The 15,759-nt window shown below is 37.6% G+C and overlaps 3 protein-coding genes across 6 annotated transcripts; 2 read left to right on the forward strand and 1 right to left on the reverse strand.

Moving 5' to 3' along the window:
- Positions 1-3,552: 3,552 nt before the first annotated feature.
- Positions 3,553-5,781, forward strand: LOC110886144 (pentatricopeptide repeat-containing protein At5g06540). 2 transcript variants are annotated; one of them, XM_022133904.2, is made up of 2 exons: positions 3,553-3,831; positions 4,098-5,781. In XM_022133904.2, exon 2 carries the CDS (start codon positions 4,157-4,159, stop codon positions 5,705-5,707), a length of 1,551 nt encoding a protein of 516 aa, XP_021989596.1. In that variant the 5' UTR covers positions 3,553-3,831; positions 4,098-4,156; the 3' UTR covers positions 5,708-5,781. The 2 variants fall into 2 exon arrangements, with proteins under 2 accessions (XP_021989596.1, XP_021989597.1); XM_022133905.2 differs by having other exon boundaries at positions 3,553-3,752.
- Positions 5,782-6,395: 614 nt separating this feature from the next.
- LOC110886145 (ribulose bisphosphate carboxylase small chain clone 512) lies at positions 6,396-7,605 on the forward strand. Its single transcript, XM_022133906.2, has 3 exons — positions 6,396-6,557; positions 6,639-6,770; positions 7,189-7,605. Exons 1-3 carry the CDS (start codon positions 6,411-6,413, stop codon positions 7,417-7,419), a joined length of 510 nt encoding a protein of 169 aa, XP_021989598.1. The 5' UTR covers positions 6,396-6,410; the 3' UTR covers positions 7,420-7,605.
- Positions 7,606-8,515: 910 nt separating this feature from the next.
- Positions 8,516-10,206, reverse strand: LOC110886146. Of its 3 annotated transcripts, none has more exons than XM_022133908.2 (4): positions 9,879-10,206; positions 9,152-9,249; positions 8,883-8,957; positions 8,516-8,799 (listed from the first exon to the last, which is right to left on the reverse strand). In XM_022133908.2, the coding sequence occupies exons 1-3, from the start codon at positions 10,087-10,089 to the stop codon at positions 8,901-8,903; spliced, it is 366 nt and encodes a 121-aa protein (XP_021989600.1). In that variant the 5' UTR covers positions 10,090-10,206; the 3' UTR covers positions 8,516-8,799; positions 8,883-8,900. The 3 variants fall into 3 exon arrangements, with proteins under 3 accessions (XP_021989600.1, XP_021989599.1, XP_021989601.1); XM_022133907.2 differs by having other exon boundaries at positions 8,883-8,960; XM_022133909.2 differs by having other exon boundaries at positions 8,883-8,954; positions 9,879-10,200.
- Between the last annotated feature and the right edge of the window lie 5,553 nt (positions 10,207-15,759).

Consider the following 15,759-nt stretch of genomic DNA (forward strand, 5'->3'; position numbering starts at 1 on the left):
TAAAATAGTTTCTTTTAAACAAGAAATTGATAATTAGTTTTGGTTTTCTCATTCCTCCATTTCTTACATGTAAAGAAGAGCACATTGTATTGTATGAATCTTGGATTGCAACACTTATCGACAACGCGCATCGTTTACCCATACATCCGTTTTTGGAACGAGTTTTCTAACAATTTTGTATGCATAGGGAGAGGCCACCCGAACCATGGACACACTTTGTTCACATTTCTAGATTATTCGTATGGCTAGTTCGAGATTTGAGATGGTTGTCAACGTTGTAGACAATTACGATAGTGAGCTCAACGAAGAAGACGTCATCCAAGTCGCCCTCGTCAAGTACAGGCACACGTACGGTCGTGAGTTCAAACACGTCGCGGCGTGGCAAATATTAAGATTCTTTGGTTAAGTATGTTTAGGTTACCATTTAATTTTCGTTATATAATGTTTCTTTTAGTTTCGATTGTTTTCAGTTATGTAATGTTTTAAAATTTTAAGTTATGTAATTTTTTTTAAGTTATGTAATATTTTTATTTTTAAAATGATGTAATGTTTTTTTATTAATGCTATTTGTTTAATTTGTATTAATGTTTTTTTATTAAATTTAATAGATTTTATATAATTTTTAAATATAAAAATAATAATAATAAGTATGTGTCACGTGTTGAATAACTCCACTCTTTCACGCCTTGTCACACTCCTCCCTTTTTTGCACCACGCTACTTTTCTAATGCGTGGGGACGTGGCGTGGCGTCCATATGTTGCGTAACGCGTCCTTTTCAAGCCCCCCACTCCGTATAGTCTAACTGAACAACCCCCTCCAACGAGGATGCCTGACCACATGGATGTTCGTCCATGTCCGGATTCTCACGTTAGATATACTCTTAGGGGTTATTTGTTTTTTTAGAGGTAAAATCTCTACAGTCTTCGAACAACATCTGCAGCCATCTGTAGAAGAAGAGGTGGACCAAACCTTTGCAATCTGTAAGAAGAAGACTGTTTGTTTTTTAACGTATGTAGACTTCTAAAACAAATTGGTGGTGGTGTACGGACGGTGGTGGTGGTGGATAGTGATGGTGGTAGACGGCGGTGGTGGGTGGTGGACGGTGGTGGTGATGGACGGTGGTGGATGGTGAACGGTGGTGGTGGTGATGGATGGTGGTGGGTAGTGGACGGTGGTGGTGGTGGTTATGGACAGTGGTGGTGGGTGGTGGTGGTGTTTAACCCTTTGCAGACCTTAGAAGATTTTAGAAGTGGGTGGGCCAAGTCTGCACCAAGAAGAGCCCGCACAAACGTTTTTTTTAATAAAACGTCTTAAGAAAAACAAACAATCTGCGCGTGGCAACGTCTGCGCGGCGCAGATAGAATGCGCAGAGCTTTTCAGAAAAAAAAAAACAAACAGCACCTTGGTATTGTTGGGCCTCTTCCAAATTGGTGTATTAGTTATCTTAGGTTTTGGGCCTAGTATATTGGACAATGGGCTTCTAAATTCTAATCAGTCTCGGGCAAATTTAATGGATCTCAATTTCGATTATGTTCTCGCTAAACTCCAGTCTCCATATACTTTCTTGGTTTGTAGTTTAGCGGATCGAGAATAACGAGAGCTCAAAAATCATGTCAGACACTTGAACTTTAATGCAACATGGATATTCTTAGGCTAATACGAACACGTCCTATTTATCTTAAAATTATTATTTTATCTTTTTACATTACAATACTTTGTATTACAAATTAACTAACAATAAAAATGTATATAAAATATTTTTTACACTATAAAATATGATGTTTATTACATTTTTATCTTTTGAAGTTTGTCATAAAATGCTCAATTTATACATAAAATATATATATTTTTTTAACTTAATGAAAATGTTTAAAATGAGTCAATCAACAAACCCTCTAGATCGATCAGATACCACTCGTTTAACTAAGAGTAAATTGCCATTTTAGTCCCTGAGTTTTGTCCAAATTTGCCATTTTAGTCCAAATAGTTTTTTTTTGCCTCTAGGTCCCTGACTTTTCCCTTTTATTGCCATTTTGATCACATACACTAACTCCATCCAAAAACTCCATCTTTAACCAGGGGTATTTTGGGGATTTTCATTTTAAATGTTTTCAATTGCCATTTTGATCCAATTCCAAAAAAATCAAAAAAAATCCAAAAAATAAAAAAAATCCCAAAAAATTCTAAAAAATAATAAAAATTCTAAAAAATCATAAAAATTCTAAAAAATCCAAAATATCCATTTCGGCGTGAACCGTTTCGAACCCGAACCGTTTCGAGCTGAACCGTTTCGACGCGAACCATTTCGACCCGTACCGTTTCGAGCTGAACCGTTTCGACCCGTACCGTTTCGAAGCCGAACCGTTTCAAGCCGTACCATTTCGAACCGAACCGTGCCGTTTCGACCCGTACCGTTTCGAGCTGAACCGTTTCGACGCGAACCGTTTCGACCCGTACCGTTTCGAAGCCGAACCGTTTCAAGCCGTACCGTTTCGAAGCTGAACCGTTTCGAAGCTGGACCTTTTCGACGCGAACCGTTTCGACCCGTACCGTTTCGAAGCCGAACCGTTTCAACCCGTACCGTTTCGAAGCCGAACCGTTTCAAGTCGTACCGTTTCGAACCGAACCGTGCCTTATCAAACCGAACCGTTTCGAACCGAACCGTTTCGAGCTGAACCGTTTCGACGGTTCGGGTCGAAACGGTTCGGGTCGAAAGGGTTCGGTTCGAAACGGTTCGCATCGAAACGGTACGGTTCGAAACGGTTCGCGTCGATAAGGCACGGTTCGCATCGAAACGGTACGGTTCGAAACGGTTCGCATCGATAAGGCACGGTTCGCGTCGAAACGATTCAGCTCGAAACGGTTCGGGTCGAAACGGTTCGCGTCGAAACGGTTCGGTTCGAAACGGTTCAGCTAGAAACGGTTCGGTTCGAAACGGTTCAGCTCGAAACGGTACGGCTCGAAACGGTTCGCGTCGAAACGGTACGGGTCGAAACGGTTCGGGTCGAAACGGTTCGCTTCGAAACGGTTCAGCTCGAAACGGTTCGGGTTCGAAACGGTTCGCGCCGAAACGGATTTTTTGGATTTTTTAGAATCTATATGATTTTTTAGAATTTTTATTATTTTTTAGAATTTTTTGGATTTTTTTTGATTTTTTGGAATTGGATTAAAATGGCAATTGAAAACATTTAAAATGAAAATCCCCAAAATACCCCTGGTTAAAGATGGAGTTTTTGGATGGAGTTAGTGCATGTGATCAAAATGGTAACAAAAGGAAAAAGTTAGGGATCCAGAGACAAAAAAAAAACTATTTAGACTAAAATGACAAATTTGGACAAAACTCAGGGACTAAAATGACAATTTACTCTTTAACTAAATATATGTACACAAGTTCAACATGGAATTGACCCACATATGATTCACAAATTATGGGTGTGCAAATAAGCGAATTAACTGAAATAAACAAATGACCATTGTTTATTGAGCCATAACCGATTAACCTAAAATTGGGATCAGTTTTGGTTACGATGCATATCATAAGTTGACTTAACCGAACCAAAACGAACTCGGTCACGTTGAAATAGATTTAAAAATAGAGAACTATATAACTTTCCAATTTTTAAACTTATAAAGCTTTTTTTTCTTCAAGTCTCACTCAATTTTTTCTTTTTTATAGTCTCACTCAACTAAAATCAAAACAAATAAAGAATTGAAGTAAAAAGATCGGTACGAACCTTGGGCCATAGTTCAGGTAATTGACTAATATCTTTTGGTTTTGCATTAAAGAATTGAAGTAAAAAGATCGGTACGAACCTTGGGCCATAGTTCAGGTAATTGACTAATTTCTTTTGGTTTTGCATTGCAAAGTTTGAAGTTTATTATGAAATCTTATTAAATTCATGATACCCATTGTTTAAACCATTGATTTTGGGACTCTATTGAACAAATCGACACAAATTGTACAATGTTTGAATGTATGCATACCACCTGTTCGATAAAATGCCTGTATGAAAATTTCATTAGTTTTTTAATGCAAGTTTAATCAGCTGATGAAACAAGAATTGCTTATTGTTTACTACTGGTTATAATCATACAGATGTAATGGATGTTAAAGACACAACTGAGAACCCTGATCAAAGTTTCTAGTTTGTATGAATGAACAGGACCATCTTACATACCATCTCAAACCCTCGATATCTTCGTAAGCTTGAAAAATGTTCAACTTTCGAACAACTCAAACAAATCCACGCGCAAACCATCACTGTCGGTCTTGCTCGATTTACTTACATAACCAGCAAACTCCTGGCTTTCTCGGCGATATCCGATATAGATTACGCGCACACAATCTTGAACCAAATAAGCATGCCTACCATCTTTGATTTCAACACTATGATATTGGGTTACTCTAAAACGTCAAAACGAGAAATGGGTGTTCTACTTTACACTAAAATGCGTAACGAAGGAATCAAACCGAATGCTCGTACGTTCCCTGTGTTGATCAGAACGTGTGATTGTTTACGGTCGTTGCGTCAAGTGCATGGACAAGTCGTGAAATACGGAAATGTTTCTGATGTTTATGTTACCAGCTTGCTTATATCTGTGTATTCGAGTTATAAAGCTATTGAATTAGCTAAACAAGTGTTTGAAGAAAGCGCGTACAAGAATGTGGTGTGTTGTACTAGTTTGATAACGGGGTGTTTTAGTAACGGGCTTATTGACGATGCTTGTAAGGTGTTTGATGAAATGCCCGAGAGAAATGATGTATCGTATAGCGCGATGATTTCTGGGTTTGTGAAGAATGAACTTTTCAATGAAGCAATCCAGTTGTATCGCCGGATGATAAATTGTGGCGTAGGGAACCCTAACAGGTCTCTTTTGCTGAGCGTTCTCAATGCTTGCGGTGCGGTTGGTGCTTTTGAAATAGGAAGAAGTATACACTGTCAATTAGTTGAAGAATCGTTTAGTGTAGACGTCGATTTTGGTACGGCGCTGATCGATTTCTATGCTAAATGTGGGGATATAGAGAAAGCCAAAGATATATTCAACGCAATGCCTTATAAAGATGTTGCCGCATGGAGTGCGATGATTTTAGGGCTAGCTACAAACGGTAAAAACGAAACGGCAATCGATCTTTTTGAGGAAATGGAGCAGAACGGACCGGTTCCAAACGGCATTATATTTGTTGCGGTTCTTGTTGCTTGTAATCACAAAACTTTATTAAAAAAACCATGGTCTATACTTGGTAAAATGAGCAAAGTTTACAACGTGCAATTAACAATCGAGCACTACGGATGCATGGTCGATCTGTTGGCTAGATCCGGACAGCTGAAAGAAGCCGAGAAGCTGATCAAGTTGATGCCGATGACACCCGACGGAGCTGTATGGGGATCTTTTCTACATGGGTGTTTAACGCATAGTGCAATACATCTAGCGGGGACAGCTGGAAAACGTTTGTTAGAATTAGAGCCGACGCACAGTGGAAGGTATGTCGGGCTTGCTAATATGTATGCGAGTAATGGAAGCTGGGAAGGTGTGATTAAACTGAGGAAGATGATGACGGAACGAAAAGTTGCCATTGCTCCTGGTTGGAGTTTTATTGAAGTTAATGGGATTGTTAACAAATTCTTTGTTGATGATCAATGTCACCCTCAAGCTAAAGACATTCATGATGTCCTAATGTTACTTAATATTGTATTAATGAATTAGTATAATTTGTGACATCATTCATTGGCATGGTTGTAAAATTCCCGCTAGTAGCAGGTTAACCGAGTATTTTTTTTTTTTCCTCTAATTGGCTAATTAATCACTAGACAGTCAACGGAGGCCCTAGGCAGTCCTAATCAGCCAAAAATCGACGGTTCCGGACCAATTCCGGGCCATTTTCCGGTCAAACCTTGTAAATTTCGGTGGTTAATCTTGTCTACCTTAAAAAAATGAGCCGATGAGGGGTTAAAACTTGTCTTGCTAAAAAATTACAAAAAAAAATGTATACATAAAACTGAAGATTACAAATAAAAATCCCAATCCGATTAATCCATGTTATTCCCGATTAATCGTTAATCCGTACCCCACCGGCCGACTAGCGCCTAACGATCCATACAACACTGTTCATTGGTTGATCTATGACCATTCTGTGTGCGCCATGTGTACAACTAGACCGCAAAGAAATCAAAAACAAAAGGTGGAACACATGGTGATGAAATCTATACTCAAATGCCTAACAAAACCCTCCATGCACATAGTAGTTTTCACCTTCTTTGGTAAATCATAAGTCTCAAACCAACTAAAAAAGCCCTCAAATTTGTTCTTTTATGTGACCAATATAAAAATATATGCAAGGTTATGCTATAAAATACATGTCTGCTAGGAGTTCTATTGTCATTCTTTTTCCACAACTATTGGAAGTAGAATGTCTTCAGCAACATTCACAGCTCCAGTTACCGGATCCATTTACATGGGTTTGAATCCCAATGGATCTAAGCTTTTTCGGACCACAGATTCGGCACCTTGGAGCCGAAAAACAGTTTCGAATGGCTCTAGGATTCACTGCATGAAGGTATTATAATAAACTGTTGAAGTTATGGACTTTCTTGATTTGGATATTAATGTAAATGTCTTGAATTATGAATGTATATAGGTTTGGAATCCGATAAATAACAAGAAGTTTGAGACTCTTTCGTATCTTCCGCCTCTTACAGATGAATCCATCGCAAAGGAGATTGATTACATGATCAAGAAAGGATGGGTGCCGTGTCTTGAGTTTGATTTGGTAAGATCAAACGTACGCTTGATAGATTCGTTTCTTGCTTTTAAACGAAAACAAGATTCAATTTTTATCACATTTCCATAAGTTGGAGCAATGGGCTAGCAAATAGTGTCTTATCATTTTTAGCAGGTCTCTAACGACGTGAATAACACAACTACACAAGTATTAAACATGAATACATCTCGTTTAACTACTTAATATCTCATGTCTATAACACAGTTGTATGTTTTATGTACCAAGAAGAACAAATGATGGATCCTGCCTCCTAATTTTATTTGTTTTTAAAAAAGGTAAAAAATCATATACTGTACTTTTCAGTAAACAAGTCTAATCAGTTGATCTATTGTCGGCCCTTGAAAATGTAATATGGAATTTAAATTATGTTTATTTATTTATTGATTGATTTGGTTTTTGTGTTTAGGTGGGACATGTATTCAGAGAAAACAGCCAAATTCCAAATTACTATGATGGAAGGTATTGGACACTATGGAAACTGCCCATGTTTGGCTGCAATGATTCCTCACAGGTATTGAATGAAATTCAGGAATGCAAAAAGACATACCCAAATGCATATATCAGGTGTTTGGCATTTGACAATGTGAGGCAGGCTCAGTGCATGTCTTTTGTTATTCAGAAACCAACTGACCCATGAAACATTTTTTGCTCTTGATTTCTGTTGTTTCGTTTTAAAATTCCATGGTCAAAGATTCTAAAGTTTGGTCAATGTTTTTTCTATGATGTTTTCAATAATATATTTGAATTGTTTGGAAGGCATTATGGGTTTACTTACCCTAAGGTGACCTTGTTTAAATGAAACTTATGCATAGCTTTTGTCTCATTTCCCTTGGTGGTGTCTTTGTTTGGAACATTTGTTATATAACTTTTGCTATACAAACAGATAATAGGTTAATAACTATCATATATTGTTAGAAAACATTGTATTAATGTTGTTAAAACCACAGCCGGTTAAACCAGTTTTGAGTTAAAAAGTTATTTGCTGCATCTAGGTTTTCTTATACATATATTTCTATAATATACTCCTTATAAAAAAAATTATTAGTTTTGTAGGGAACTAGTGGGATTTACCCGCGTTTCGCAACGGGTATTCGGTCGATATAGCTTCAGTTTGATACAGTGGTAGTTCGGTTTTTTATAGTACCGGTAGGATACTGGCACTCAACAACCGAAAAAATATACTCAAAAGGATGTGGACACGTGTTTAATCGAAAACCATAAAAATGAATGTCAACATCGGTACCAAAATTGTTTGGTCAGTATCGGTCCGATTCATTACGGCACGATTACCACACCGACGCTAACTATAGCTTATGACTTATAAGAATAAAACTTTTATCAAGCGTGGACATTACCAAATCTTTACCTTTAATATTTTCTTCAAACTGAAAAGCCATTTTTGTAATTTTACAGGAATTATTACTGGAACATGGTTTAAAGTTGATTCACCTTCCCTCTTTGGACACGTGATATGTAAAAACCAAAGTAACTTAAAAGTTTGTGGTCAAAATACAAAAGTAAAAAATGTTTACGTAGGTATGAACTAGTTGTTCTTTTATATGTAATATTAAAACTTTAAATTAATTATGAAGTCATCCAGTTTTTGAGTCTGGCCGACCAGTCCAACCAGTGAAATAGTAGTACTAGTACGATCGGTTTGACAGTCGAGTTTTTAAATCATTGGTTATACCTCGAGCAAGATCACGAAATAAGTTTGGTTCACAAGGTTCGCATTTTAAAACAAAATGCAAGCATAAACTCAACAACAAACACATTACACTTCATGCCAAATATATGATTACCGGTGAGTGATTAAAAAGACCATAAACGGATCAAACTACATGAATCATACTCGCTACTAAATAACAGTCCAACCGTGCACCAAAATGTTCACGGTCAAGTCCCAATAATCATGTAGACTGATCCAATCAGATCCACCCAAGAACCAAGTCATCTTATAGACATAGCATGCTCAAAAAGACATTATGAAGGTGTTCTTTCTCAACCAAATCCCATCCTACAAAACACAAATATAACCTCAAATTTAAAAAACATTAACCTAATTTAACAAGCAAAAGCCACAATATTTGAACCATCTACCTGCCAACTAAGCATATGTTACACCCTTTGAGCTTTCGGGGCTGCATGTGTCACCTGTGCGTCAACTTTGTCCTGCAGCTTTTTGCAAGAATTAGATATCAAGATTGAACATAGCATAAGAAAGATCAGCTTTTTAAGGATTGATTACTTCAATTTGTACAATAAAACATATGATCGGTTTTAAAACAGGTTTTCAGGACATGGTTTCGAGTGATTCTTCAATTCTTGGGTTTCTTTATATGCAAGAAATGAAAACAAGAAAAGCTTACCGATCCCTTGCTTTCATAGTAATCGTCGAGAGCCCACTGATATTTTGATTGATTCAACCCAAACCAATGTGCTACATACTCGTCCAAACTTGAATGTGCTGTTATACAAATAAGCCATAAGTTAACCCAAATGTATAATAATACCAAAAATTATAATCCCTAAACCGAAAACACAATCTTTGCAATTGATTCACTTTTGCAAAAAATGCACATCATTGAGCAATCACAAACAAGTATATATGTGCAGATGTAAATGCAAAAAACAGAACATTGTACTAAAAACAGAATAATCTACTAATTCACTAAAAATTAGTTTTTTTCTTAATATTTCTAATTTCCATAGATAATAAAACCATATAAAAATTAAAATATTAAGAAATGTATTAGGAAATATTTATAACAAACTAACGGATATACTCTGCGCCCAAAGGTATAGTATACCCGATACCCAACAAGTAATTACCCGACACATACCCAAGGAGTATCGGGCCCGGTATGGGACACAGTTTTACAATCGGGTAAAACGACTTACTACTAGGATTACCAAGACCCGTCCCATTGCCAAACTAAGTGATCAAATATTTGAAACAAATTTTATACATACAAAATAATTCAAGGAAAACTGATCAGGAAACAAATTCTACAATCAAACAGATCAACTGTTCAAATCTGGTGAAACAATTTCCAAACAAACATCATAAAACTTAAAACAAAATATCAAAGATACCCTTCTGTACTTTCGCAACAGCATCCCATATAAACCCGGATTTGGGTGAAGTAGACTTCGGGTACTGGACCGGAGGAGGCTGAACCGGATGAGAAGATAGAACCGGCGGCGATTGAACCGGCGGATCAGAAGGATCGGACGGATGGGTAATGAAGACGGTGTACGGACCCATCTTTCCGATGGTCGGTGGAGGGGTCGCCGGTTCACTCATGGGATGAATTTGGATGAAATGAGAGAAATTGGAGAGTGAAAAACAAGGGTTTTGCAAGAAGATGGAGAGAGAGTGAAAGGGGTTTAGTTTAGTTGTGGTCCTATCATTGTCTTTTTGAAAAGGGACTATTTTTCTCAACTTGGTTCATTGCTTTTTTTATTTTTTTCATTTATTACCAACACATGGACTGTATTTGTTTTCTAAAGTACTAATAGAAAAATATTTTAGTTAAATGACTTTTTAGTCCTTATGGTTTGGGTTATTTTGGTTGTTTAGTTTAAAGGTTTCATTTTTCACATGTGGGTCTAAAAAAGTTTTACCATTACCATTTTAGTTCACTGGGTTAACTTCATCCATTTTTTTTGTTAACGATAAGAGCAATTCGGTTATTTTATTTGTAATTCTGTTAACTATAAGAGCAATTCGGACATATAAAATGACCGAATTGCCCTTCTCATTAACGGAAAAAATGGATGAAGTTAACCCAGTGGACTAAAATGGCAACTACGAAACCTTTTTAGACCCACAAGTGAAAAATGAAACCTTTAGACTAAACTGACAAAATAACTCAAACCACATAGACTAAAATGACATTTAACTCAAAATATTTAGAGTAAAATACAATTTTCGTCCTTGTGGTTAACTCCCGATAGCACATTCGGTCTCTGAGTGCTAAAATCGACTTTCTCATCCCTATGGTTGTCGATTTGAATCAATAACATTTCTTTTAACATAATTTATTGGTCAACGAGTGAAATGTCCAAAATATCTTCGATTATTATATTTCACCTTAAAAAATTTAAAAAAAAAAATCTTTATTCACATAATCAAATTCTGGATCTTAACCCACTTCATCTTTTTTCACATTATCAAGTTTTTGATCTTGAATAGCATCATCATCATGTTGCACATTATCAAGTTCATCATCCTGTTACACGTCTTTTTGCACATTATCAAGTTCAAGAACTTCACCTTCAAATCCCCAAATATGTTCACTCCATAAAATATGTTCATAACGTCCCCAAATTTCAAACCTACATTAAGAACACTTGCAGCTAAATACGAAAGTAGATTACAAATATGTTCATAATGTCCCCAAATTTCCTACTTTTGGCTAAATATCAGTCCCTGCAACTTCATATCAAGCCTATTTATAAACACAAATTCCCACTTTTGGCTAAACATCACAAACTTGAGCAAATCCTTTGTAACTAAAGAAACTGGTCCCTTTCTGTTTGGTATGGATGAAGTAGTTGGGAGATCTGGATAAAGTAGTTGGGTCCTTTGATTTGCAGAAATGTTGGGAGATCCGGTTGCATAAATGTTGGGAGAGGGGCGGTGGTGGTGGTTGTGTGGAGAGGGGCAGCGGATGTGGTTGTGGGGTGAGTGTATGTTGAAAATAGTGCGAGTGGGACTACAGTCTACACAAAAAGTTTAGCCGAGCTAATGGAAGTATGGAACGTATCAGTACGTTTAACAATATTCAATAAGAAAAGCTTAGGGAAAAAAGAAGTATATGTGCCCTATTTCAAAGAAAATAAATTTGAAAAAAGAAAATAAATTTGAAAAAAGAGAAAGATAAAGGGGAAGATTTGAAGTTCTTCGCTAACATCGATCATCATATTACTGGACCGAAAGACATTTATACGAGGACATAAAAAACAAATTCAGGAAAAATATAGCCATTAGTTTGTAAAGTTTATAGTGTCTTTTAATTCATTTTTTTTAATTATGTTTTTTTTTCTTGAATTTCTTTTGGTTTATGTAATTTATTATTTCTTAAATTAATGTTACTATTATTATTTTAATTCATATAAATGTGTTTTTTGTTTAATTGTTTTGGTTTATCATATGAACTAAATAAATGATTTAATTAAAAAAATATGGGGTTTTGCCCTTGTCTTGACCACCTTATTCTTTTTGTGATTGTGATGTAGTGGGCAAAGCCTACATGATCTATGGAGGCATTGCCCATACCCTCATGACCCCTTGTAGTATTAAGGGATTTTTACATATTTCCTCCTTCTAAGCCTCCTTATTACGTATTTTCCCAAATCATAAAATTAATTACATATTTCCCCTCCCTAACTCATATATATTACATATTTCCCCTTTTCATTTAAATGACTCTTTTTTTTTTTTTTTTGAAAGGTAAACTTCATTAAAAACAACAAAACGACACCCCCAAATCGGGGGGCCCAAAAACAACACAAAAACCTACGTAATTACAAATTTACACCAATCGACCCACTCTATGTTTTTACATTTGCTTCTATTTTTGAACCAAAGAAAACCTAACGCTTTAACCTCATTGACAATATCCATGATTCGAGCCTCCTTATTTTCAAATCTCCTTTTGTTTCTCGCTTTCCAAATACACCAGACCGCTATCCTTATAATACCTTTAAACGCTTCCTTTCTTTCTCCGGCTAAGCCTACGAACTCATGGATCTCCATAATATCTTTGAAACCGAAGAAAAACATATTCTGAACATTACACCAAGCGCTGATTTGGTTCCATACAATCGAAGCCACAAAGCAAGACGAGAAAATATGAGAAACCGAGTCTTCACCTGCGTTACACAACACACACATATCCTCTTGAACCTGAATATTTCTTTGATTGAGAGCCTCCACTGTCGCGATTCTGTTAAGCGCCGTTCGCCACATAAAGATGTTGAGCTTCCCCGGGATCCATTTACATTCATCAAAAGGAGCAGAAATCGATACCTCAGGTTGCCCATTGCTGCTAACTAATCTTTTTACCGCTCCCACACTGTAATTCTTGTCCTCAGCCCCATTCCACTCCCACAAATCAGACCTATCTTCCAACCTGACATGAATCAGTCGAGTACACAGCTCCACCATTTCGTCCACCTCGACCCCAGCAGAGATGTTCCTTCTCCAGTTCCAAACAAAAACAGAACTATAACCTGAATCACTGCTATTAGTCAACTGTTTGATGCGGTCCGCCACCTTGCACCTCTTGTTTCTCTCCAATTTGAACAACTCCGGCAATTTAAACTTTAGCGGTTCGTTACACAACCAAGGATCCAACCAAAAAGCGGTGTTTTCCCCATTTCCTACCTTACTTTTGAAAAAATTCCTTAAAGGAATTCCATCCACCTTGTGTTTGGAAAGCATCCTCGCTATGTTACACCAAACCCCACCCATCGAAGCCCTATAAGGAATGAAATCCCAATTAAGTCTCGTGTTATGAATAGCTTCCACCACCTTCACCCAAAGTTTGTTGTTCTCCGTCTTGAGCCTCCACCCCCATTTAGAGAGCAACGCTACATTGATGTTGGAAAGCTTGCTCAAACCAAGGCCTCCTTTTATTTTAGGGAGAGTAACCGTATCCCAAGCCACCCAATGGAGTTTTCTATTCACCGCATCCCCTCCCCACAAAAACCTTCTAATTTTAGCCTCCAAATCCGAAATGACTTTGCTAGGAGCTTTATACAACGAGAAATAGTAATTCGGAAGACTCTCGAGCACGGATTTGATAAGAACTACTCTGCCACCAATGGACAGCAAAGAAGCCTTCCAGTTCGCCAACCGGGAGTCAAAAATTTCATAAACCGAACTCCAATTCACAACCCGATTCATATTAGCCCCAACCTTGAGCCCTAGATAGCAAAAAGGGAACGATCCTGACTTGCAACCTATGAATGAAGCCATCTCCCCGAGATCCTCCTGACTCACCCCCAAACCAAACAAATTTGATTTATCTAAATTGATTCTAAGGCCCGAACACACGTGAAAAACTCTAAGCAAACGAACAACATTGGCGATAGTTTCATTCGACCATTCCCCAATGATTATAGCATCATCAGCGTAAAAGAGGTGCGAGATAACGGGGCCGTTGTTGGGCAGCTTCATCCCCTTTACTAAACCTTCCACTTTAGCCTTGTCAAGCATACACGAAAGCACATCCATCACCAAAAGAAATAGGAACGGAGAAATGGGATCACCTTGTCTCAAACCTTTGGAACATTGAAATTCAAAAGTCGGCGAACCGTTGACGAGCACCGAGGATCTGGCCGATTTAAGAATTCCTTTGATCCAAAGACACCATCGCTCAGGGAAACCCTTCTTAGCCAAAGTATCCAAGAGAAAGTTCCAATTCACGTTATCATACGCTTTCTCAAAGTCGATTTTGAAGAAAAAACCTTTTTTCTTAAATTTATTACCCCATCTGTAGAGCTCGTTCACAATGAGCGGGCCATCCAAAATGAAATTTCCCTCTAAAAACGCTGACTGAGATTCAGAAACAATGGAACCGATCACTTTCTTTAAACGGTTCGCGAGAACCTTGGACACCACCTTACTAATAACCCCTATCAGATTAATGGGCCTGTAATTTTTTAATTCCACAGGGTCTCTAGTCTTCGGAATCAAGGTAATGAAAGAGGATCCACTCCCCACGCTGAACTCCCCATTCACAAAAAACGAATCGAGGACCTCTTTGAAGTCCATCTCAAACAAATGCCAGAAATTTTTAATAAATCTAAAATTCAGGCCATCCGGTCCAGGTGATTTGTCGCTACCACACTCCGCGACTGCCTCCTTGATCTCATCCACCGAGAAATTTTGAATAAGTAACTGTTTATCGGCCTCCTCCAAAACCTTCATTCCTTCGCACGAAATCTGAGGCCTCACCTCCCACTCCTCTTTAAACCGCTTCCTAAAGAACGACATGATTTCCTTTTTAACTTTTGCCGGTTTGGAAATCCATCTTCCATTAATGTTCAGCCCAGGAATCATATTTGAGGCTTTTCTTTGGTTGATCAAAGAATGAAAAAATTTAGTATTAGCATCTCCTTCCGAAGCCCATTTGACCCTAGCTCTCTGTTTCGCCTCCGAACATTTTTTAACTCCGAGTCAAGGATAACCTTCCTGCATTCAGCCAGAACCCATTCCTCCTCTTCATTAAGATCCCGAACTTCCATACAACTTTCCAACTTTTCCAGCTCTTCCAACGCACGGGAATATTCTTCGCCTTCTTTTTTGATAAAGTTTTCACGCCAAGCTTTAACACCCTTTCTAATAGAAGCAAATTTTTGAGTGAGACGACTGTCAGGAGGGCCATTAAAAGACCCCGAAGTGACAGCCTGCTCCACGGCTTCACTGAACCCATCTTTACCCATCCAAACGTCGAACAGATTAATGGGCCTGTAATTTTACCTTTAAGAACTATTTAATGAATATTTACATATTTCCCCATTCTAATATGTAGTATAACCCCAATTCTTCTACTTGTTACTCTTGTTAAACGATACACACCAAACCATGATACTCATAATAAAAACATAAATTCTGTTTCAAGTAGCTTAGCCAAGCCAAAATCAGAAATCTTGGCACATCCGAACTCGTCCATAAGGATATTTTGAGGCTTAATGTCACAGTGAATTATAGGGTGTCCACATTCTTCATGTAGGTAAAGGATGCCATGAGCTATACCAACTGCAACAATACTCCAAAACCAGCAGCCTTTCAGGACCTTCACAACAATAACCGAGCAGTTTTGCTAGGTTACACGTTACGGTGATGTGTTCTCCCGATCACTTTCATTTCGGTTTGAAATTCCGGTTCCCCTTGTGCCAGTTCTTATTTCAATTTCTTCACCGCCACGGGTCTCATTGAGCTCTCTATGATACCTTTGTAAAC

Source organism: Helianthus annuus, chromosome 10 (genome assembly GCF_002127325.2).
Source record: "Helianthus annuus cultivar XRQ/B chromosome 10, HanXRQr2.0-SUNRISE, whole genome shotgun sequence".
NCBI classification, from domain to species: Eukaryota; Viridiplantae; Streptophyta; class Magnoliopsida; order Asterales; family Asteraceae; genus Helianthus; species Helianthus annuus.